Source organism: Euprymna scolopes, chromosome 17, assembly GCF_053919585.1.
Source record: "Euprymna scolopes isolate OS-2025 chromosome 17, ASM5391958v1, whole genome shotgun sequence".
NCBI lineage: Eukaryota > Metazoa > Mollusca > Cephalopoda > Sepiida > Sepiolidae > Euprymna > Euprymna scolopes.
The window spans coordinates 30,061,528-30,086,251 of NC_136498.1; the positions used below are offsets into that span (position 1 = coordinate 30,061,528).

General features: G+C 31.4%; 1 protein-coding gene across 3 annotated transcripts in view; it reads right to left on the reverse strand.

Annotated features, from left to right (window-relative positions):
* LOC145296725 (mediator of RNA polymerase II transcription subunit 23-like) overlaps positions 1–24,724 on the reverse strand; it is a 171,730-nt gene that overhangs the window by 133,091 nt on the left and 13,915 nt on the right. For 2 of the 3 annotated variants that reach the window (XM_080142727.1, XM_080142730.1), the window contains exons 3-9: positions 24,298–24,431; positions 22,359–22,470; positions 19,571–19,669; positions 13,052–13,156; positions 9,777–9,846; positions 4,778–4,887; positions 480–587 (exon numbers count right to left, since the gene is read on the reverse strand). In XM_080142727.1, coding sequence (XP_079998853.1) covers positions 480–587; positions 4,778–4,887; positions 9,777–9,846; positions 13,052–13,156; positions 19,571–19,669; positions 22,359–22,470; positions 24,298–24,431 — 738 coding nt within the window. The remainder of the gene's footprint in view (positions 1–479; positions 588–4,777; positions 4,888–9,776; positions 9,847–13,051; positions 13,157–19,570; positions 19,670–22,358; positions 22,471–24,297; positions 24,432–24,724) is intronic. The other variant, XM_080142729.1, reaches the window with a different exon arrangement.

The window sequence follows — 24,724 nt, forward strand, 5'->3', positions numbered from 1 at the left end:
TTGGAATAAACCACATATTTGTATAATAAAAATATTTTTCTGTGATCTATTTTAAAGTCGGCTGCCTCTAAAAAAACAAAAACAAAACACCCTATACTTATTTATTAGAAATGTTTCAAACAAACAAGTATATCCTTTTATTATGTTCTAATTTTAATTAGGTCTAAAACAAAATTATATAGACTCCAAATATTAAAAAAAAATTTTAAATCCCAATTATTATAAGAAGCTTAACTCCACAAAATCCAATTTTTTTTTAAAATCGATATCTCTTAAAATATATATTTTTACAAAATTTTCACCATTATGATAAATATTCTAATCATTTCCAATAGTTTTCCCTTTAATATGTCACATGTGTTACAAGTTCCGTGTTTCTCATTAATATGAACCCACTGTGGGAAAGGTATTCCAACTAGTATAATCGTAAATCATTATACTGTTAAGAAAAGTTTTAAGATTTTGTTTGTTTTACTGACAGACACACTCACTTGCTTTGTGAGTCCAAGCATATTGCACACCATTTCTCGAGAGTACGGCTGCTCCAGAACATAGCATAATAAACCTTTCTGTGGTTCCAGCATATCCTATATAAAAATATATATAGATATATATTAGGAAAAAATATATATATTAGGAAAAAAAAAAGTAAAAAGATTAAAACATTATCAAATACATGACGGGTTAAACTTGGATTGAAATTAAGTATACATCTGTTGTATTTCTGCTGTGTTCAAAAGAACGGCACACTGATATATAAAAATATAACAATATGTTCTTAGTAACAGTTGTGGATGGTTGGTGTTACAAGGGAGATATACACACAAATTCTAAGAGTTGATCCTTCATGGCCCAAGAGTCAACCAAAAACGATATTTGTTTCGGTTGTTATTTTATAAGCATTTGTGACCACCAAAAAATGTCCCTTTTGGCATGTTATTGTCTTGTAGCTATGTCCCAAGGGCGTTTTATTTATAATTTTTTATTCAAATTATCTTTTGGTACATTTGATAATTATTATTCTTGCACAGGTACAAGCTTATGCCAAAACAATCTTTGGTACTCACGACCTAGATATTAAGATGTCAGGTGTATAATTTCCACTCAAATGACTTTTTGGTACATTTAATAATGGAAAAAAAAAATATTTCTCGGCACATATTGTCTAAATATCCAACACATCCAGCAAATATGATTTCTAACAAAAAGTATAATAAATCTATAAATGTTTTGTAATGGGGCTGTTACTTTTTTTACACTTCAAACCTCTCGGATCCACATGATGTCTGGTAGAGCCGCAAAGAAACAAACAAATCAAACATAAGAAAAAACAGAAATCTGACTTAGCATTTTTTTAAAGTGCAAATGAAATGCATTTATTCATGGTTACTGCAAAACAATACACTTCATTAAATTTCCAAAGTTGCACACACACACACACGATTTTTAAAAGTCTGTTTTCCTGCCAGCCAGTGCTTTCTCGCCCTTGTGTTTACATGTCCATCTTCCCTGGCACACACATTGCTTCTCTTTTGACCACGTAGAGTATTATTCTCTCCTTTCCTTGCGGACCAAGCTTATGCACACTTGCTAATTTGCATGTGTTTTAATGACTGCTGCTGCTAATATTTTTGCTAACCAGCTATCCTTCAAGAACAAATAAATTGAATCTAGAATGCTGCGGATAACAATCATATCTGGCTTGGCAAGTAGTAAATGAGATATCTGGGCGCAAACAACCTGCCAAAGCTAAGTTAAAAGGCAAACACCCCAGAAAATGCATCTTCAAAGTGGAAAGCACATTTTGAAAAGCTACTTGGAAACAAGTGACAGACCAACCAATTCAGCCGATTGTTTGTACAGGAACTTTATATTGAGAAGGGTTACAATGGAGGAACTTCTAACTGTACTAAAGAAGACCAAGAATCATAAAGCTGCAGGTTTAGATAGCGTACCTATTGAGGTATGGAAGACAGGTGACTTCAATGACATCCTTCTTGATTCATGCAATGCTGTACAAAATCAAAAAGTTATTGATATATGGAAGGAAGGATGCATACTTCTCTTCCCCAAGAAGGGTGACCTAAGCATACCAAGCAACTACAGAGGAATAACACTCACTCCAATTGCACCAAAAATCCACAATGCCAGGCTTCTCAACCGTATCCAACCAAAGATCGAAGAAGTGCTCAGGAAAAACCAGAATGGATTTAGAAAGAATTGCTCTATTACTAGTCAAATACTTACTGTTATGAGACTAATTGAAGGAGTCAAAGCCAAAAATATTGAGGCAGTCATGCTCTTTGTAGATTTCTCCAAAACATCTGACTCTGTACATAGAGGAAAAATGGCCGGCATATTAAATGCATATGGCATTCCAAATGAAGTCATTAATGCTATCATGATGCTATATGAGCACACTCGAGCAATGGTCAGGTCGCCAGATGAGAACAATGAATTTTTTGACATCTGCACCAGGGTTCTACAAGGAGATACTCTTGCCCCTTTTCTTTTCATTGTCTATCTTGACTTTGTACTTCACACCTCTGTTGATATACACAACATGCTAGGCTTCACCCTGAATGAATCCAGCAATAGACGTCATCAATCCGCACACATAACTGATGCAGATTATGCAGACGATATTGCTTTGTTCGCGAACAACACTACTGATGCGCAAACACTGTTATGCAAGCTAGAAAAGTCCGCAAATGACATTGGTCTCCATATTAATGCGGATAAGACAAAGTTTATGACTTTCAATGTGAAAGGGGAGATCAGGGCTCTGGTTGAATCAACACTGGAAGAAGTCGCTGAGTTTACGTATCTAGGCAGCAACATAGTTTTCAGAGAGAGAGAGATATCAAAATTCGCATCTCAAAAGCATGGACTGCATTGGATGGGCTGCATTCAGTATAGATTTCAAGGCTAACTAACAAACTGAAAAGGCAGTTCTTCAGAGAAGTGGTAGAGTCTGTCCTTGTTTACGGTGCTACAAACTGGACACTCACCAAAAGATTGAAAAGAAAACTAGACAGCACATACACCTGTATGCTACAAACGGTATTAAATATATCTTGGCAAAATCATCCCACGAAGCAGCAACTTTATGTCAACCTACCTGCCATATCTAATACTATCAGAGAAAGACGCCTAGGATTTGCCGGTCATTGTCTGAGGAGCAAGCATGAATTGGTGAGTGATGTATTGCTATGGACTCGACACGGATGTGCAAGCAAAGGATGACCTAGATCCGGGTACATCCAGCAAATAGCACATGACGCCAACTGTGAACCTGAAGAGCTGAGGCATTTGATGAAAGACAGGAAACTTTGGAGAGGAAGAGTCACATTGGTCTGGGCAAGGAGCCTGTTTTGATGAGCTATCCAACTGCTGCTGCTTTTTTTCTTTTCCACACGCGCCCATACACGTTCTATTACAATTCACATTTTTTTTTTTCCTTTCTTCACAGATGACAAGGATAAATCCAGATACAGATAGTAGTCACCTATTTATAATAAGTAGCAAATGATAAAATCAAATGGAGATGAATTTCCTAACTTGGGAAGCCCTGTGCGTGAAGAGAGCAGCACAAAAAAAAAAAAAGACAACTAATTTAATAGGAAGACATAGATTGTGCCCCCCCCTCACCTGTGCAAAGTCATTCTTTGATGAAAAAAAAACGTTATCTCCTTACCTCCACATCATAAATGATAGGAAGTTTGAGCCTTCAAGGCGTAAAACAACATTTTCAGTTTTCAGAGAGAACCATCATAACAGAGAGAATGAAGGCAAGAGAAAATGGTAAAAGGAAGATGAAGAGAGTATTTAAAAAAAAAAAAATGAGGAAAGAGAAATTAAATCCAGCCAAATAGTAATAACACAAAAAAATACAAGTCTTTAGTGATTTAGAAGAAAAAAATCTTTTCTAAAAAAAAGTATTTCTAACAAAAAGCAGAGTGGAAGATTCTAGCTGTTTATACAAAAATCCACCTTTTCTAAATTTAAAAAGAAATATTTCACATCTCCGATCTGTCTTTTTATATATCTAACTACAATGATGCTGATAGCTATTTACTTTACTAAATCTTCGTAAAATTATGAAATAATACAGAAAGTGATTGCATATGATTAAAAAGAAAAAAACATTAAATTTATTTAAAAGAAAATATAAAAATATATAGATAAAAATAATATATATATAAAAAAGAAATACAAGTATAAATGTGAATTATCTCCCCCGGGATAACGTCAATTTGATCATTATTTTGGGCCTTAATAACATAGCATATTCCCAAGTTTTTAACTCAGCAAATAGATCTTCTCTTGTTTCATGTAATCAGCATGAAAAGCAATGGACTAAATCCTAACGTACTCTTATTTTAACACTAAAACTGCCACATTAACTTTTTCTTATTAAAATAGAAAAAAAAAAAAAAAAAAAAATGCCCCCCTCCCCCTAAAAAAAAAACAAGTACTATGGGAAGTTCTAGCTATTTAAGCAGAAATCTGCTTTTTCTGGTTAAATAAAAACAAAATGAAGTTAGAATAGCGCTAGTAATTTGAACATTTCTGTACATCGCTTGAACAACTTTCATCAACCATTCATTTGCAGCTAATTTGCCTACCAGACATCTCTTGTTAAAAGCTTCTCCAAATCTACAAATGCAAAATACAGGTTCTTTTTCTTACCAAGATACTTCTCTTGCATTTAGTACTATCCGATCATCATGTCATACAGATCATAAAAGCAAAAACATGTGAAATCCACTTTTACCTTGTCATAGGGAAGAGCACCGCTAAGTGTGAAGCGAAGATTGGTAGCATTTAAACGCCAAACGTGGTTAGAATTGGAGTGTCCCACGACCGGAAGCAAGTGTTGTCGACCTGCATTACATGAAATATTAACATTAACATTTCTAAACTGCAAGTAAATATATAAACACAACAAAAGATATTTATTTGGAGATTTATCTATAATAGTCGTTTATCTATATATCTATAAAAATGAGAATGTGTGAGGACAATTCTCAACCTATATACTCAATGAATTTTTGATTTACAGACTTGAAATTTGGTATATAGCAGGGCTCTACGGATAAATTTATCTTTAGTTGACCTTTGACAACTAAATATTTTCGCTTACTAGCCAAACCCACATGATTTTTGGAATATGACATCTTCGTTCTGTGACGAATATGTACATCATAAAGATTTATCTGTGTTTTTTTTAATAAGTGTAATTCTAAATATACAACAAATTTTATGTTGATACTTGAAGGTATAAACATTCTGATTTCTTCAGATATTTTTTTTAAACAGCCTCCATTAAAAAAAAAAAAGAAAGTATATTGTTCTATTAAACTTTTATTGTTTAAATGATTTAACTTTGTTCGTTTTATTAAAAAAAAAAAAGTTGAAAAGATATTTTTCACTCAGTAGTGAGCTTTGGAAGATTGTCAGTGAAAGCAATACAATCGCCAAAAGTGTTTCATTATTTCTAGTTGCCACTTTGAAAAAAATCACTCGCAAATGCGAGTTTCACTCCCAATGTAGAGCCCTGTATAGGGTATTCAGACGTGAAAAACTTTTTAATTGGTTTTCATCCGGAATAAAGTGCTGCTAAGGGGTAAAAATTGAAAAATTGGTATGTGGGGTTTATCGGATTTTTATCTGTTTGTCATCTATTTCATGACTGCGCATGCACGAATCGTTCATGTGACAGATTACTTATCTGTATGTTTAAAAACATTCTGAAGACCGTGTCACGCTGGTCTAATGGTTATCATACTTGACTCATTGTCTTTAGGTTTTGGTTTCGATCTCAGCTCGAATATTATTTCACTTACAAGTCAACTGTTTAGAAAAAAAAAACATACTCGCATGCACATGTCTCAATTTCCTTATTCTTATTTATTTTATTTTTTTTTTTTTTTAGTTAATTTTTTTTTTTAAGGAATTTAACATTACGTTTAATAACTACGGTATTTCATTTTATAATAAATAAGAAATCTGCATTAATTAAAATATAATATTCATGCGTATTTTATGACCAGGTAACGCCGGGCGGTCTGCTAGTATTTTACAAAAAGACAATCACCACAAAAATTGGACATCAATAAATGCACACAATGAATGTTCAATGTACGTTTTTTTTATCTCAACCCGAGAAAAATTGATATGCAACAAATAGTTGTTCATTTCTTTCCACTAAAAATGAGTTAATCCTCTTGTTGATTTTTATTTTTAGGTGATTATTTAAAAATGTTTCATATTAGCAGTCATCTCGTGCAGATCAATTGAATTTTGAAATCGATAGATATGCAACAAATAAGAGTTATCAGTTTCTTTTAACATTTGAAAATGTTTTACAATGGACAACCGATTTTAAAGTGGGTTTTAAGTTTAATATGCAAATAGTGCTGAGCACTGAAGTGAAAACAAAAACAAAGATGGCGACATGATGGTCTTGCTGTTGGAGTCCTAAGAATTACTAAAACCTCGAAAATAGATAAAAAATACTGATAGAAATCAACACAATAAATGTCACAGTGATATTTATTTGGTGGATTTCTGCTATTATTTTTGAGGTTTTGAGCTATTCTCAGGACTCCAAAAACAAGAGCATCATGTCATCTTTGTTTCCATTTAACTTAAGCACCCAGCAATACTTAAATTTCAAACTTATTAAACACTTTAAAAGCAAGTCAAAACATTAAAAATATATCCAGGTAGGTAAAAAAGTAATTTATCTTGCCTTTGGTAACATTTATTTATTATGTAGCTGTTTCTTGACCACTTTTTCATTTGTTGTCTATTGTAAAACATAAAACACTATATATAAAATTGATGACAGACAACAAATTTAAATTATTTATTGCATCATCAAATGTTCCGACAATGAATAAAGGATATTCCTTAATCCATGGAGTTTAGAAAATTTATATTTTTCTCGTTAAAAAAAAAAGTAAATAGTTCAGTAGTGTAAAAAAAAAAAAAAGAACTTTTGTGAAATGGTATAAAATTGAAAACTTAAGAATTACAGTCGTGGAATCTGTGGGAGTACAGAAGAAATGATAATAATGAATAAATACAATGGTGAATCCGATCTGTACATTTGTAGACAGCATGAAAACGGAAAAGGTTAGATTTCGGGTTTGTATTACTGTACACACAGATTCGAAAAAGTTGTCAAAAAACAAATAAATGTTATCAAAGGCAAGATAAGTTACTTTTCTACCTAACTGGATATATTTTTCAGGTTTTTATTCAAGGTAACATGTTTATTCAGCTCGAAAAACATAGTGTTTACCGATGTATTGGAAAATTCACGATGGCGCCTCACTCCCTCTTTAACACTGTAAGTTTGGGAAAAGGTGTTATAAATAAAAAAACTAGACAAAATACGGTTAAAACCCCGCCGAATATGTCAACCTATGTCACGGTAACATATTGAGCGAGTTTTAACAGTATTTTATCTAGTTTTTTTATTCATAACATCTTTTCCGAAACTTACCGTGTTAAAGAGAGAGACACCATCTTGAATTTTCCAATACATCGGTAAACACTGTATGGTTTTCGAGCTGAATAAACATGTTACATTGAATAAAAACACTAAAAACATATCCAGTTTTGTAGAAAAGTAACTTATCTTGCCTTTGATAACATTTATTTGTTATATATTTGTTTTTTGACAACTTTTCGAATCTATGTGTACAGTAATACAAACCATACATTTCTCTCTGCTATTATATTATATAAAGAGAGAGAGAGAGAGAGAGAGAGAGAGAGAGAGAGAGAGAGAGAGAGAAAGAGAGAGAGAGAGAGAGAGAGAGAAAGAGAGAGAGAGAGAGAGAGAGAGAGAAAGAGAGAGAGAGAGAGAGAGAGAGAGAAAGAGAGAGAGAGAGAAAGAGAGAGAGAGAGAAAGAGAGAGAGAGAGAGAAAGAGAGAGAGAGAGAAAGAGAGAGAGAGAGAAAGAGAGAGAGAGAGAAAGAGAGAGAGAGAAAGAGAGAGAGAGAGAGAAAGAGAGAGAGAGAGAGAGAGAAAGAGAGAGAGAGAGAAAGAGAGAGAGAGAGAAAGAGAGAGAGAGAGAAAGAGAGAGAGAGAGAGAGAAAGAGAGAGAGAGAGAAAGAGAGAGAGAGAGAGAGAAAGAGAGAGAGAGAAAGAGAGAAAGAGAGAGAGAGAGAGAGAGAGAGAGAGAGAGAGAGAGAGAGAGAGAGAGAATGCAAAAAGTTGAAAAATGTCTCCTCATTGGCTCTGAAGTTTTTTTGTTTTTTTTTTCGGAAAGGTGCCTATAAACACTACAATAAGTAAGAGTTTTCTTTTAATCTTATGATTTTGCAAACTTTAAACATTTCCATTTATCAACATTTTTTCTTCACAATATTTTTTTTTTATTCCAAGTGAAAAAAAAACTTTTTCCAAGGAACACTCATCTGTTTGATTAATTTTTTGGTACACTTCTGCTATTCAACAAAACACGTGTAAGACATACTACATAAAAACGTGGAGAAAATACTATGAGTGTGAATTAAATATATCTTGTTTTGGAATCATTATATATATATATATATATATATATATATATATATGTATATATATATATATATATATTACACCCACACATTAGCTTCACCAATATTGCATAATCATGTTGACACAGGTTCTCATTAGATCACTGAAGTTAAGCAACATTAAGCCTGGTCAATATCAGATGGGAGACCATTTGGGAATCCCAAGCACAGTATGTAAGAGAATGTTGACACCTTGCAAGAACTACAAAAACCTAACGTAGTCGTATCCTTTCATTGGGATATACATGCAACTGGTGACTGCTCATGAATTAATATTCCCTTGACACTTCCACCTTTGGAGGAAACCAGTTAAACTTACTTAGGATGAATGCTACTGGCATATATATATATATATATAAGTTTCAACTACCCAAAATCATGAATTTGTCTTGGTTTGCACATTTTTAACACATTTTTCTGTTCTTAATAGCAGTTTTTTTTCAGCGGCATTAGTTCATTAGAATTAAGTAAAAATTCTTTGGACTATCACAGAATTTTGTAGAGAGATGGGTCACAGATGAAGCTATTATATTTTGATGCATATCTTGTTTGTTTTGTTTTAGAGAATAACAACCCTTTTTTTTCGGGTCATTTAATGTTGAATCCAGTCATTCTCGTCAACAAAAAATAAAAATTAAAGAATGATAAGCAATTAAGATTTTGTGCTTTATAATTCTTAACATATTCAAAATATTCGTTTTTTTTGTTTTATTTTATGGCACATCAACCCTTTGTTTGTCAAAATTACATTTGATAGATTCTGCTGCAAACAACAGTTTCTTATAAATATTCAAATATTTTGCCAGGATTAATAACAAGATAAATATAACCAAATGAAGACGATTAATAAAGCGTCAAATATCTTATTTGATAAATTATACAATATAAACTATATCAATATAAAATGTATATAGCAGAAAATTTTACTGCAATTTTACCAATCCTCAAAAGTATCTGCTGGGCATCAATTAATTGATGCCAGATAGATAGACTCAGTAATGTTGGTTTGGGAGGTATAAGGCCCAACAAAGACTCCTACAATTTGAAAATATCCCACTCAGATTCCTTTTTAAATGTCGATTTCTCCTATAAACCTTCAACTGCAACTCTTATAATTCTAACCAAAAGGAAAAATATAAAAAATTCTTTTCTATTTGTAAATAAATAAAACAAAAAATGAGATGCTGACGTCATGATAAATACCTGCAATAGAAACCATATGAGCTGTCAATCGAAAACTTTGGATAAATTCTGCCAAAACCTCTCCAAGTTTCTAAAAGAAAGAAAAAAAAATATATCCAGAATAAAAATTAATAAAAGTGACTTACATTTTGCAATTCAATGAATTATACAGTTGTATCTTTCATTACATTCTCCGAGTTCGACAAGATACACTTGAAGGTCGGCGGTTACATCAACCGAAACGTTGTGAAAATGACATGTAGTTTGAAGAATCCAAATAAAAAGACACTGCAAGACTGCAGTAAACAAACACAAGTGGAGACAAATAGACTCCCCAATCTGCCTACAGTGCAAGGAAGACCCGCCCCCCTCCAGGACATAGACCACCTGATCCCACACTGTTTAGTCACCCGACTGGAAGGAGGCTATGCGACAGCTGATATATTCGACGACAATTTCTTAGACTGGTTAAAAAATAGTGGTAATAGAGATCCAAACCATACTACTACTACTACTACTATTCTTATTGTAATGTATTTAAGAATCCATATTGATTTCTTATTTAAATTTAGTTGATACTAATCTTAAATTTAAACCCCATGCTCCTACTTGCTCCCACCTGTCTGTTTTTCACTCATAATGAGTGGGTAACCACATCTCTCAATCTAATCCTAATTCTATTCTGTTGAGGAGTGTAACTATAACAGATACTAAAGCATAAATAATATTTAGAATATATCTTGTCATGGGGGTATATTTCATAAACTAATACAAGTTTGTGACATATTTTCATTTACAAATCTCGCGATATTATTGTACCATCTTTGGACAGAAGAGATACTACATTTTGATTCTACTTGTATTTGTGATGGCATTCACCCTGGAGTGGGTGAAACCAGCTGCAAGTGAATTTGCCGCATCAAAAGTCAAGGCAGCCCATCCAGTTCTGTCTGTTGCTGACTTGTTAGCATATATCAGCTATTCGTGATTCAATCATCATTCATAAAAGATGTGAGCACCACTCATAGCTTCTAAGCTTTAATGGTTGCAAGCCACATCTTCAATTAACAACTGCTCTTCTTGTGCTATGCTGATAGCAGAGTTACAGATAGAAGTTTGGACATGTTTTTATTCTTTAAACGTTTAATGCTAATGCAAAGCTTACAATATTATTGTACCATCTTTGGACAGAACAGATACATTTTGATTCTAGATCAAAAGCCAAGAAAATGTATTTTAGTTTGTATTTCATGTTCAACATATCAGATAAGTTTTTTTAAATTACTTCTTTTGCATTGCATTTTCGACAATTGGGCAATCCCATCTTTTCAAAAGCGGTGCAGACTTATAAATACGAACATGAAACACGTATATTATTAGGCTAAGAAAGAAAAAGCCAACCTTTTTTCTATTTATGTTTATCTGATTAGTTGTTTTTGGATCTTTTCAGTTTTTCAGAAAATCTATTGTATATTTCTATCAAAACGTCATAAGCTCAGTGTGTCTTTTTTTTTTGTAACTCAATCATCATCATCAGGCAGGGTATTGGTCTGGCTTATTCATATCTAGTAGGTTTGAACTATAACTTTTTATAGAGCATTTTTTTTGTCTTTTGACTTGCAATTTAGAAATACATCACTTGTTGAAAATCAAATCTTAAAGAAACATTTCAACAAATGCTGAATATTTGTCTGGGAAATAAAACGATATTACAAAACAACTATTTAATATATTAAAATCAAAACAAACATTGCATTTAAAAAACAACAAATAAAAGTTAATTAATAAAATGTCATTTTTCAAAACTAACATGCAAATTAGTTAATTTTACAATTGATATCGCATATACTTAAACAGTATGGTCAGATGGATCTGCTCTTCAAAAATTATGGATAAGAGGCACATGACCAATCTGAGAGAACATCAAGGCATCCTCTTTGGAAATTATCCTGAGGTGCAGAGGATCGAGACGGTTTTGGCATGTGAAGAGAATGGATGCTGTCCTTTGCTGTCAGACACAAATATTGTGGCTGGTTAAAGAAGCTGGAAAACATCAAGGCTGACCTCCACACTCTAAACATCACAGGGATCTGGTCAATAATCAATACCTGGAAAGCAGCCATCAACACAAACACAACAAGAAGGTGTCCACCCCAACAGTTGGCATTTATAAGCTCGTTGACAGATGGAATCGGGTTATAGAGAGCAAAAGTCATTGTTATAAATAAAAATTTTCAGAAACTTTTTCATTTCCAAAATTACTACTGCAGATATCCTAACTGTAATCTCTGAACGTATATACCATGCACTGGATAAGGCAGGGGAGGGCAGTAGCCCTAGATATATCTAAGGCTTTGTCCGAATTCCTCAGCTTAACGTTCACAAGGAACACGAGTTGGAACAGATAGATTGAGAGCATTACCAAGGCTGCTGCAAAGAAGGTGGGCTCTCTCTACCGTGCTAGAAAATTGCTTACACTTGAAAGTATCCTGTACCTCTACAAGGCCATCATTCGCCCATGTATGGAGTATTGTTATCACATTTAGGCTGGTGCATCTTCTACTAGTCTCTCCTTTCTTGACAGAGTTCAAAAGAGTCGCCAACCTGATAGGTCCTGAACTGTCATCTAAGCTTCAACCTCTGTCTCACCAACGAAATATTATATTTCTCTACCTGTTTTACAAGTATTTCAATAGTGGATGCTCTGCCGAACTACAAACCCTTGTACCCCCTCAATGTAAATACCCTCAACAAACCTGACAAGCAGTAAAGTCCCACCCCTACACAGTAGAGATCCTAGATGTAAGAAAGCCTTCTACTCGAATAGTTTCTTTCCCAGAACTGCTAGATTTTAGAATTCCCTTCCGGGTTCCTGCTTCCAATTGTACTGACACGCAGAAGTATAATGCGAACAGACATCTTGCTGCTTAACTTTTTACATAATATCCCTTCAACTTATTTCCCTGATAGTAGCCCCCTACCTCAAAGAGACACTGTTCCTTGTTTGAGGTGAAAATGTAATAAAAAATTTTTTTTTTTAAATCAGTTAAAACTTTTGTACAGATTTGATACTAGTCCATACAAAACTAGGTTTTCAGTAATATATAATTACTAGAACTGAGGCAGTAACATAGAACTTTACCTATTACCATACACACAGTTTCCAAGTAGGAGTGGCATAATCTATTATATTCGTCATAAGATATAGCTTGTGTTATTCTACAATAATTTTTTAATAAACCTTCTAGAAAGCATCATGTTATCTTTATAAAAAGTTAAAAAAAACAGATACTTACCCAATGTGGCCATTTTTTATCATCAGGGCAGAGTTTGGTGATTTCAAAAACAGCTAAATAGCTTGGAAGCAAACAGGAATTACGGTCAATAATTGCTGTAACAACCTTTAATAAAAAAAAAAAAAAAAAAAAAAAAAAAATTAAAATTGGTTTCATCTTTCTTGTGTGAAAATTAAAAATATTATGTTCCATATGTATTATGAACGTTTTCGCCCCATTCTAAAGGCATCTTCAGATAGAAGTTGAATGATATACTGTGAAATACTGGCGAGGAAGAAAGTAGTACCAGCAATGGTCAGTATTCATAGGCTGCTTGGCGTTAGGGTGTTTTTATGCCACTGGTAACCAGAATTCTGAGGTCAGTAATCGGGTCGCATAAGAGATGGGGTGGGGGGTTATGAGAGGCTTTTTAAAATGTTTGGGTTTGTTTGTTTGAAATGCGACATGGTTTGTTCCAGGTTTTTGGGTTTTAATATAGATGACTTCAAGTATCTTTAGATCTTAAAAAAATTTTTCATGATGTATTCAACAACAGTGTAATCTGGTTAAAAAGTGCTCTCTTTCAACAGTTAAGAACAGATTAAAGGAATTTAATTTGTGCGGCTGTGTTGCAAGACGCAAGCCAATGATTTCTGTAAAAGCGCCGTCTGGACTTCATCAAGTTCAATAGACTAGGCAGTGATGGTGAGCAGTACGTCCGTCAAAGGAAAGAGGAAGAATTTAATCCTAAGTGCACAGTTTCAATGCTGTAAGGTGGTGGGGGTTCAATTTTGTTGTGGGACATTATTAGTCAAGGGCCTATAGTTCGCTTGCAAAGTCAAATTAATTCAACCAAGTACATTAATATGTTGACTGAGAATTTTCTACCCTACTTTGGTCGTAATTTGGATGATAATCTCATATTCATGCAGGATAATACTCCTATTCAGACAGCTGGCAATGTCAAGAGGTTCCTTGAAGGGTAGGATATTTCGTGTTTGGATTGGCCTGCACAGTCTCCAGACTTCAATCCTATCGGAAACAAATAGCATTACATCAAGCAACAGCTATGCAATGATAAAATTTCAAATCTGGAAGATCTTTGGACAAAAATTAAAGAGAAGTGGGATGCCCTTTTATGAGAGTATTGCTGCAGATTAATTCAAGAAATGCCCAAAAGATTGCAGGCTGTCAAATTGCAGACGGGCTATGCTTCTAAATATTAACGAACTTATTGCGTTCCTGTCATATTTGTGTTTCATTAATGTTCTAAAGTTACATTTAAATAACAATTTTACATTGCGCAGAGTTTCTTTTTGCATTCTCGATTTGAAGCTAATTTTTAAAATTGACATAGACACTAGGATACTTCAATTAAAAGTCAAATATGAACAGGTAAAATTATGGAGGAATAAAAGGCAAATCAAATGAGTTTTAGGTTGTTCAAACAATTACATTCAATTTAGCTTAAATTTGCGGTTTTTGAAAAATTGACAATGCAGACTTTCTTTTTGGCGCCATTGTATATATATTTTTAGTTTGGCTCTCACTGCTATATATTAGGTTCAATATAATAATTAATAGAGAATTGTTTCTATAATAAATACATAATCTGCATGAATTTTACAATTTTCTTTTAATTACATTTTCACCCCAAACAAGGCACATTGCCACTTTGTTGTAGGGGCTACTATCGGGGACATAAGCATCAGGGGTACTGTGTAGGAAGTTGGGCAGCAAGATGTCGGTTCACGTTGCACTAGTATTTAAGCATATCTTACAGGCAACACTGGGCGGGCGGCCTGCTAGTATATTAATAGAATTCGAGATGTGATATGCAGAATGATATTACTATTTGTGGTAGCATTTTTTAAAGTTCTGAAGCATTTATTTTATTTGTTAGTTTATAATTATTAAACTCATTATTAGTAAGTACATATTTGATTTTTTTTTTTTTTTTAGTTCAAGGAGTAGTGTTTTATTCTTCAGATTATTCGAGGGTAAAACAGGAAGGAAGGTTTAAAAAAAAAAAAAAAAAAAGGTACTTATGCATCTATGTTACCTACACTATTTTTTTTATTTGTATTTTCAAGTTTAATTCAATTGTTACATTTTTGTTTATTAAATTGTAAGGTGAAAGTAAAGAATACTTAGGAAACACCCTACCCTCCCCACCTAATGTTAAAAATGGTTTTCTAAATAACGTTATTTCAGCGCAGTAACATAAATGCATAAGTACCAAAGAACGTAATATGTTATGAGCATAGTGAACAGATATTGCTTCTTATTAAATTTAGACCGACATTAGGTTTTCCTGTTAGTAACCATTATCATTACAGAAATTTTATTTTTTTTATTTTAGTGATTTGAACTAATTTTACTTTTAAACTTGTTGAAAATTAATTTCATAACATTAAGCACGTTAAAGTTCTGAATTTTTTAGAGGATTGTTTATATTACTTGTACTGATCAGATTATTGTTCTCATCTCGGGTGATATTTGTGCAACGTTTCGGTCAGATTGGCCTTCGACTCTCTTCAGACATGTTGGCTGTTGTTTGGAAAAGAAAAGAAAAACGTTACTAACTCTATAGATATTTTTGCCTTCTCTTTATCAACCAATGTTTTTCAAATTCAAAACCATCATCATAAAATAGAAACTAACTCAAAGAATACGAAAATATCTATATCTCTTCTTTTCCAAATAACAATCAAAATGTTTGAATATGGTCAAAGGACAGTGAGTGAAACGTAGCACAAATAATACTAGAGATAAGAACAATAGTCTGTAATATCAAGCATCTTAGTTTAATTTTCAGGTGGATGACGCAATCGACTGTTTAAATTTGACTTGAAATAAAATAGAAGACAAAGGACATTATTGAAAAGTATACAATAAAAATTAAAATTTATACAGATCTTTTTCAATAGTCATCTGCAAGAATTCCTATGGCGGCGAATCAAAGCCAACTATTTTAAGAATATGTATTGGATATGTTTTTTTTTTTTATAAATGTTTAAAATTTTGGTCTTTTGATTTCAATAATTTTATTTTTATACTTATTATATAAATTCAAATAAAAAACGTTTATTTTTTAAATACGAAACAAACTTATTTTTATAATTTCATAAACATATTTCTTATAAAATTACAAATAAAATAAAAACTTATTTAGGTTATAATCAGCTAACGTACTTCCTAACTTCTGGCATAGCTGCTACTGAAAGTGATGACAAGGTAAATCAGTTCTTTTGCTTTTTTTTCTCTCATGCCTATATCTCCCCTATGCATGTACTTTTTTTTTTTTTTTTTTTTCCAATTGTTCTTTTATATTTAATAATTATTGCAAAGTTTTTTGGTCTTATTTTAATTAAGTATTATTGAAATTAGTTTTACTTTTTTTTAATTATTGAAAACACTTTTTTAAATCTTTTAAAACTATTTTGGGAGTGTTATGTATTGGATACATTTTGTTTATAATGTTTGAAATTTTGTTATTTTGATTTCAATAAATGTATTTGTGATTTGGATTTTAATAAATTTATTTTTATACTTTACTAGACCACCCGTGACCCGTTGGGTCAGTACGTTATATTAGCTATGGAATTCATGTATGAGCGTGACACTTGTGGCATAAAGAAAATAGTTTTTTTTTACATAACAGAAGCATTTCTATGAAAGTATATTAAAATGAAAAAAGAATATAGATAGATTTCTATGAGTCGTTCTGTTTATTATAATTGTTATTTTTTTTTAAATTACAGTTACTGAATTATAAGTGGTTGGTCATACTTATAGGTAAATATGCACTGAACAGGTATCATAATCCTTATTATAGTTAAATTCAAATTTTGATATATCATCTTTTAAATGAAATTGTGAGTTGAAAGTACAGAATAATAAAAAAAACACTCTCCACATGTCAATAATGGCTTTTTAAATAGAAAATGAAAATAAAATGTAACTTTTTTCATTTAATTTAAGCAAACATTCAGTACCCATTGTGTAAAATATTTAATTTGTATGTTAATAATAAGGTCAATAAAATTAAGACAATTCTTTTCTATTTACATTTTTTGTACAATTAATTTTTTTTAAAGAAAACTTTTGTTATCCTTTTGCTTAATTGAGACTTCTTATCAGGTTCTAACTCTCTTATATCCAGATTAATTATATTAATCAATTTATTTTATTGAATATGTATCGCTGAAAAGCACGGGTGCTTAAGCACTTATTGTACAGAAAATAAATATTGTATTCATATGCTAATAATAAGGTCACTAAAACTAAGACAATACTTTTCTATTTACAACATTTTTTGTACAATTTGAGTGTTTTAAAAAAACTTTTATGTTTTCCTTTCGCTTAACTATCCAGTTTTACATCGTTCCCTTTTTCTCTCTCTCACACATACACGTAACTATTTCTCGCGTACGTAACGAAAACAGAGGGAGTAGGAGTGTTGAAATCTATGAGAGTGAAAGTGAGAGGTGTTTTCTTTCACCGCCGCTGTTTCTATTAATAATGAGTGTTGTTTTTTAAAAGGGAGAAGTTTTTTTGAAACTGCGACAGACTTTACGAAGTTGAATGTTTGGTTATCTTTCAGATGCAAGGTTCCTTGTTTACTTGCGATTGTAACGATGTAAGATTCCGTTGTACAGAAGACCAATTCGGCCATAATTTAAATATTTAAATTTATTTACTGAATTTAAATATTTAAATTGATATACTGTTTAAATGATAATATACGTCTACAATGTTTTTATTGGCGCTTTTCTTCGTATTTTTTAATAACATTTTTTTGCACCATTTACAAGTTTTTTTTTACAAATAATTTTTTTAATACTGTAATAGTAAAATTATTTTAGTAAAATTCTATATTGGATACGTTTTTTTTATGAAGTTTAAGTAAAAAAAGTTCACTTTTTTTATTATTAAAAATACATTTCATGAAAACACTCATTATAAAATGTTCACGTTTAATTAAAAGTTCTCAATTTTAATCTAATAGTTTTATAATTTTGTTATTTTGTTACAAATTTCTAATAAAGATTATTTTAATTTTAACGGTAATTTGGTTTTCATTATAAACTCCGTCATGTTAAAGGCTTGAAAATCACTTTAAATCAATTTTAATATTAAAAAAAAAAAAGAGAAATCAACAGGAAAAAAATCTCGTGTGAAAACATTACGAGATACTTTTTCCGTATAATTAATAAATGTATCTTTATTTTACTATTACAGTATTAAAAAAATTATTTGTAAAAAGAACTTGTAAATGGTGCAAAAAAATGTTATTAAAAATACGAAGAAAAGCGCCAATAAAAACATCATAGACATTTTGGCCGATTTGGTCTTCCGTACAACGGAATCTTACATCGTTAAAACCGCAAGTAAACAATGAACCTTGCATCTGAAAGATAACCGAATGTTTTTAGCCGTTAAAAAAAAACAAACTACGGTTGATTTTATAAAATTATTTATTTATAATGACATGAATTAAAGATTTCTCGCGTACGTAACGAAAACAGAGGGAGTAGGAGTGTTGAAATCTATTAGAGGGAAAGTGAGAGGTGTTTTCTTTCACCGCCGCTGTTTCTATTAATAATGAGTGTTGTTTTTTAAAAGGGAGAAGTTTTTTTGAAACTGCGACAGACTTTACGAAGTTGAATGTTTTTAGCCGTTAAAAAAAAACAAAAAACTATTTGATCAAATTAAATGAAATTGTTTGTATTAAAAGCGATATAAAAATTCCGGAATTGGAATAACGGATTGAAGACGTTGCTATTTACGCATGCGCAACCGGATGTTGAAAACCGGAAATCTGATTGCAAACATACAAGATCCATAGACTTTTAGTATTATATAGATTATATGAATTCAAATAAACTTATTTTTAAAATTTAAAAAAAAAAGTCTATTTTTATCATTTCATAAACATTTCTTATAAAATTTCAATTAAATAAATTTAAAAAAATTTTTTTTATTAGGAGTGCAAATAAAGACTTGTTATTTTCATATGTATAATTCTGTTAAATTTTATTGTATATTTTTTTCAATAATGTCCTTTTCTTCTATTTTATTTCAATAAATTGCTTTACAATAGAAATACTGAAGAACAATAAAAGTGAAGGAACTGATTTGTCTTGTTACCGCTTCATGTAGCAATCATGCCGGAAGTTAGGAAGTATGTTAACTGACTATAACCTTTTTTTTTTTTTAATTTTGTTATTAAAAAGTACAAATATATTGTCTCAGGAAACAAGGGATATAGCATATTTAAAATTTGTGTAATTTTTGGTGAATGCCTATGCAAACCCAACATGGTACAGATACTTTACCATTATTGTAATTGAGATTATAGTTAGATTTAATCTTCAGATTTTAATAATATTCTTTCCAAACTTGTCATCCGGGCAACATATTTATTAGGTTTAAAAAAAAAAAAAAGTAAATTAAAAACATTGCAGAAAAGCTAGAATCTGTCAAAAGATACATGAATAAAATACCAAAATAAGAAAAAACATCAAATTAATTTACCTCAACGGCACAATCAACCTGAGGAGCACAAGAGACATTTTCACATGACGGAACTGTCTGACATTTTTCTAAGATGACTCTGAGCAAATCTCGACAACCCTGATAAATAAATGAAAAAAAAAAACAAGTATTTTACAAATCAATATAGATAAATCAATGTTTTTGCATTATAGAAATCAACAGGTTCACAGAACATTCAAATAAGTTGCAATAGAGGTTACTTTTTTTCACAGAATCTAAAGACATCATTGCAATTTTCATTTGATTCCATTTGGTGTCATCAGGAAAAAATATTACAGGTTTATAGTTAAACAAATTAGAATGTAAGAAAAAAAAAAAAAGAAAAAAAAAGAAAAAAGTTAATTTTGGTGTTTATTTAAAATTACAGAAAAAAGCTTTATGATGTACACACTTGTCATGGAACGAAGACATCATATTCCAAAAATCACGTAATTTGATCAAGTAATTTTTTTTTTAATTAAGAAAATCAAATTTTATTAAATTTTAGCAATTAAAACGTTTTACGTTGTATACAAATAAAATCTTTGTAGTCAAATTAAATTGTTGGTCTGTAATTTTGGCAAAATTTAAAACATAAACAATATGGTCGCTCCCAGCTGACTCCTCATAAAATTTGATTTTAAATAAAATAAATAAAATTTAAAAAAAACTACTTAATTTATGTGATTTTTGGAATATGACATCTTCATTCTGTGACGAGTATGTATATCAAAGGTTTTTCTGTATTTTTTTTTAACTAAGTGTAATTCTAAGTAAGCACTTAGATTTATGAAAAATAAATTTTCATTTCAGAAAACAAGAATAAAATTAAAACAAAGAATACCTCAATGAAGAATGTATTTAAAAAAAAAATTTATTGCTATTTTTAAGATTTAAAATAAAAAACTAATTTGAAATACAGTATCTTTTTTGTTTCTTTTAATTCTTTAAAAAAAAAAAAAAAAAAAAAAAAATACTACTGTGCTAACACAAGTCTTTTTTTTAATTACTTGATCTCATATTGCAAATGTTACTTTTTATTTTTTGAAGCAAAAATTGTAAACATAAGCATATTTTTATAAATTATTTTTGACCCGCAATATATCTCTAATACAGGCAATGCTGGATGAATTACATTAATTATGATATATCAGATTAACAAAAGCGGATATTCTTAAAATGTGTTAAGTGATACCAATAAAAAGATATCAAAACAAGAAGTGATAATGACCCGACTTTGAATATTCATACTTAGTGAAATGAAAAGAAGTATCAATCTGACAGATTCCCCCCAGAATTCGACATCCCTCTGTTGCAGATATTGATGATAGTGTGAGACAATAAGAAAGCAACCTGTCACAGACATGCATCAGAAGCAGGTACATCATTGAATTCGTGGCAAAAGTGCATTGAGAATGGTGCTGACTATGCAGAAAAATAAATTCTTGATTACAAAAAAATCAGAATAAAAATAACTTTTTGAATGCTCACTTTTTAAGATTTTTTTTTTTTATCCAAGCATCAAATTGTAATCTCCATAGAACCCAGGAAAAGATGATTTTATTTATAAAAAAAAAAAATCAAACTACTGTAACAGTTTACATGGTTTTTAGTGTATGATATTTTCTGTCACAGATACGTACATCATAAAGATTTTTCTTTATTTTTATTTTTTCTTGAGAAGCAAAATATGAACTTGCACGGACAAATTCTAGCTATGAAAGTTTTAAAAAGAGGAACAAAAGATTAAAGCTCAGTCGAACATTTTCCATGGAAATAATGATAAGAGTAAAAACCAGCAAAGTTTCTTTTGCTAGAAAGGTACTGCAGAGAAGAGAAAAGATCATCTCCACTAGATTGTAAAGTCAATTTCTAATTCTGTCAAGACCAGAAAAAGTGCTCTGAGCAGCACCTACCCCAGATGTAGAATGTTAGGTACAACCTAAAAATAATAGAATTATTTCCCTTGGACTGAAGAAGAAAGAATTATCACCTTTTAGGAAAAGGAGATCCACCATGACAGTTTTAGGAGGTAAACAAATGTGCCTCTCTCACACACACAACACTCACTCTAGATGGGTTAAACCAGCTTCCTCCAGTGGGGGAAATTTCATGGGAGTATAAAATTCACAAGCAATCCTAAGTCACATATATATCCTTGTCAGGAGAGATGACATTAAGTTGGTTTTTTTTTAAGCTTTTCCAAGGAAGTGTTGATATCCTCCTACATACAGCACCTGGTTTCCAAAATGGTTACCTATTTGGTACTGACTTTTTTTTTTTTTTTTTTTTTTTTTTTTTTTTTTACATGGGAAAATCCTAAAGGCCACTCGAGGACAAGGGTTAATGAATGTTAGGTGGTAGTGTTGTAATCGTTAATGATGTAAGTTGGGTAGAATTTGGATTATTTAAGGGAACGGCTCAACAAGAACTTGTTTACATTGGATTTGAAGGCCACCATATTGTAATCGTCCAGAAAGTAGACAAGTGGAACAGTGTCATTTGTTGCTTAACTTCAGTGATCTAATAAGAACTGATGCGTCAACGTGATTATACCGTATATAAATCACGTCACAGACTAAAATCATTCAGTGGCTTCTACCTTACCATTTTTGCTCTTTGAATAAACCTGTTAAAAAGGTTATACTTTAGTCTTCTGCTCATTTCTGAAGAGCTTCCTTTGTTAAAAAGTGGACAAATTATCAAAGCAGTGAACAAAATGGAAAGATGGTGTACCCAGAAAGTGTGTGAAGATCCTCATCAGACGAGGCAATAAAATAATACCTACCTTGTAATCAACGCCACCAATTATCTTTTTAATAAGTACAAAATTCTGAATCCATTGCTCTTTTTGTTTGTAGTGTAGACTTTCACTTGTTAATAACGCTTCACATATTGGCCTGAAAATGAAAAGTTATCAATTTAAATTATTTTTTTTCAACAACCAACAATATAAAGAGTGCAATCCTCATAAAATTAAATTTCACAGTTTAGTCAATAACTTATTTTATACTGAATAAACTTTCAATTATACTAAAAATCTCACTCCCAATGGAATCCTAAATCTGTACAAGAGTCAAATGTGTCATAAAATGGAGTACTGTTGCCACATCTGGAGTGGCGCTCCTTAGAGTACCCTTTCTTGCCTTGGCAGGGTACAAAACCGTCTATGGAATTTAGTAGGTAAGGGCTATTTTGTTTCTCAACTTCCTTTTTCTCACAGAAGGAACATTCTATTGTTACTTTTATGGTAAGTGCTTGGCTGAGCTCCAATCTATGGTCCCTCCTTATAAAACATTTGCAACAAATACTCTCCTGGTTGCAACAACTTCCTTCACACCCTACTGGCACCTATAACTAAACGAGAATTTCATGGGCAGTTTCTTTCCCAGAACTATCCGTCTGTGGAACACAATACTGTATCTGCTTCTTGACCGACTATAAACATGGCTGTCTTCAAATTAATTAATAAAGGATGTGTAAGCTCCTTGTGAAAATTCAGATAACTTCGATATTCATTAAATCTTAATAGTTTTTTTAGGTGCGTGTGCGCACACGTGTTTGAGGGGGGGGGGCGGTCACACCCATTCTGACCATTTTCCCAACGAGAAGGCCACAAAACCTCTCACTCACTTGTTAATCTATAGGATGTTTTCTTTAAAGGTGGTAAACTTTAGATTGACAACTATACGTTATTTTGAGTTCAGCTTAGTTTGGCAATTCATGTGGTTTCAGCAGAATGGAGCCACATGCCACTTAACATGCGATACAATCAATTTATTAAAAGAAACATTTAGTGAATGAATAATTTCACAAAATAGACCCGTCAACTGGTCACCTCGTTCGTTTGATTTAACCTCATCATATATTCTTTAGGGATATGTACAGTTCCATGTCTATGCTTATAAACCAGACAGAATAGACCACTTGGAAGACGATCGACACATTGCTGAAATACAGCCTAATTTAATGCATAGAGTTATAAAAATTGGACCTCCAGATTATGTCATATATGCATGAGCCACAGGGGCCCTATGCCCAAAATTATATTTAAATTGTAAATGCCAAAAATTAATTTTTGAGATAAACCATATATTGGTATAATAAAAATATTTTTCTGATTTATTTTAATTTAAAATTCACTCCCTCCTAAAATAAACCTTTGAATTTTTTTTTTTTTTTTCAAAAAAAGTATTGACTGATGTTTTTAACAGGAAAATCTTCATTTACAAAACAAGTCTTTTACCCAGCGAATCATTTGAAACGTGGCAAAATTATTTTAAAAGTGGAGGAAAAGGCAGGCAAAAAAGCAATGTAAAAAGAAAAAATATATGAAAGAGGAAGGAAGACAAAATAATATTGAAAGTATCGACTAATTTTTTTTTTTTTTTTTTTTTTTAAAGGAGACAGGAAGTCATTCATTGATGAAACAAACGTCTTCTACCTCTCTTACCCATAAATTATTTGAAGCAGGACAAAATTTTTTCAAAGAAAGAGGAAGGGGAAACTATACAAGGTAAGACAAGATGGGAAGAGAGACAGAAAAAAAAAAAAATAGCAAAAAAATAAAAGATAACGCAAGAGAAAGAAAGAAAGTAAAGGTGGAATTCCAAGGTTTTTGAATAACAAAAATGTAAAATTCCACGAAATAAAAGTAAAATAAAATATAAAAGGACAATTCACATCTAAAAGATGAAAATCATTTTGGGAGGTAAGAGAAGACTTACCGTGAAGGGAGAATGTTATTCTCAACCAACATTTCTAAGAGATCAAACAGAGTTTGTGATCTTTTGCTGTTATGTTGTTGGTAAATAGTTGGGATATAGAAACGTAAAAAATTATCCCTCACTTCGGTACTATCCTGTGAAAAAGATAAAATTTTAAATGTTCATTAGAAACAATGCAATTACAAAACGTGGAAAACACTGTTTACCACACACAAACACACACATATATATTTTGTTACCAAGTAAGATCTGACTTATTTGTAGTTTTATTCAATACTTTTGCAAGCAAAATCCGATCCAGCATTTTGCTAAATCCTACTCTCTGATGAGAAGGAAAGTATTTCTTTGAAACTATGCAGATTAAGGACTATTCATTTATTTTGTGCTTCCTTTTTAAAATTAAATATGTTTTTAACTCTTTTTCAAA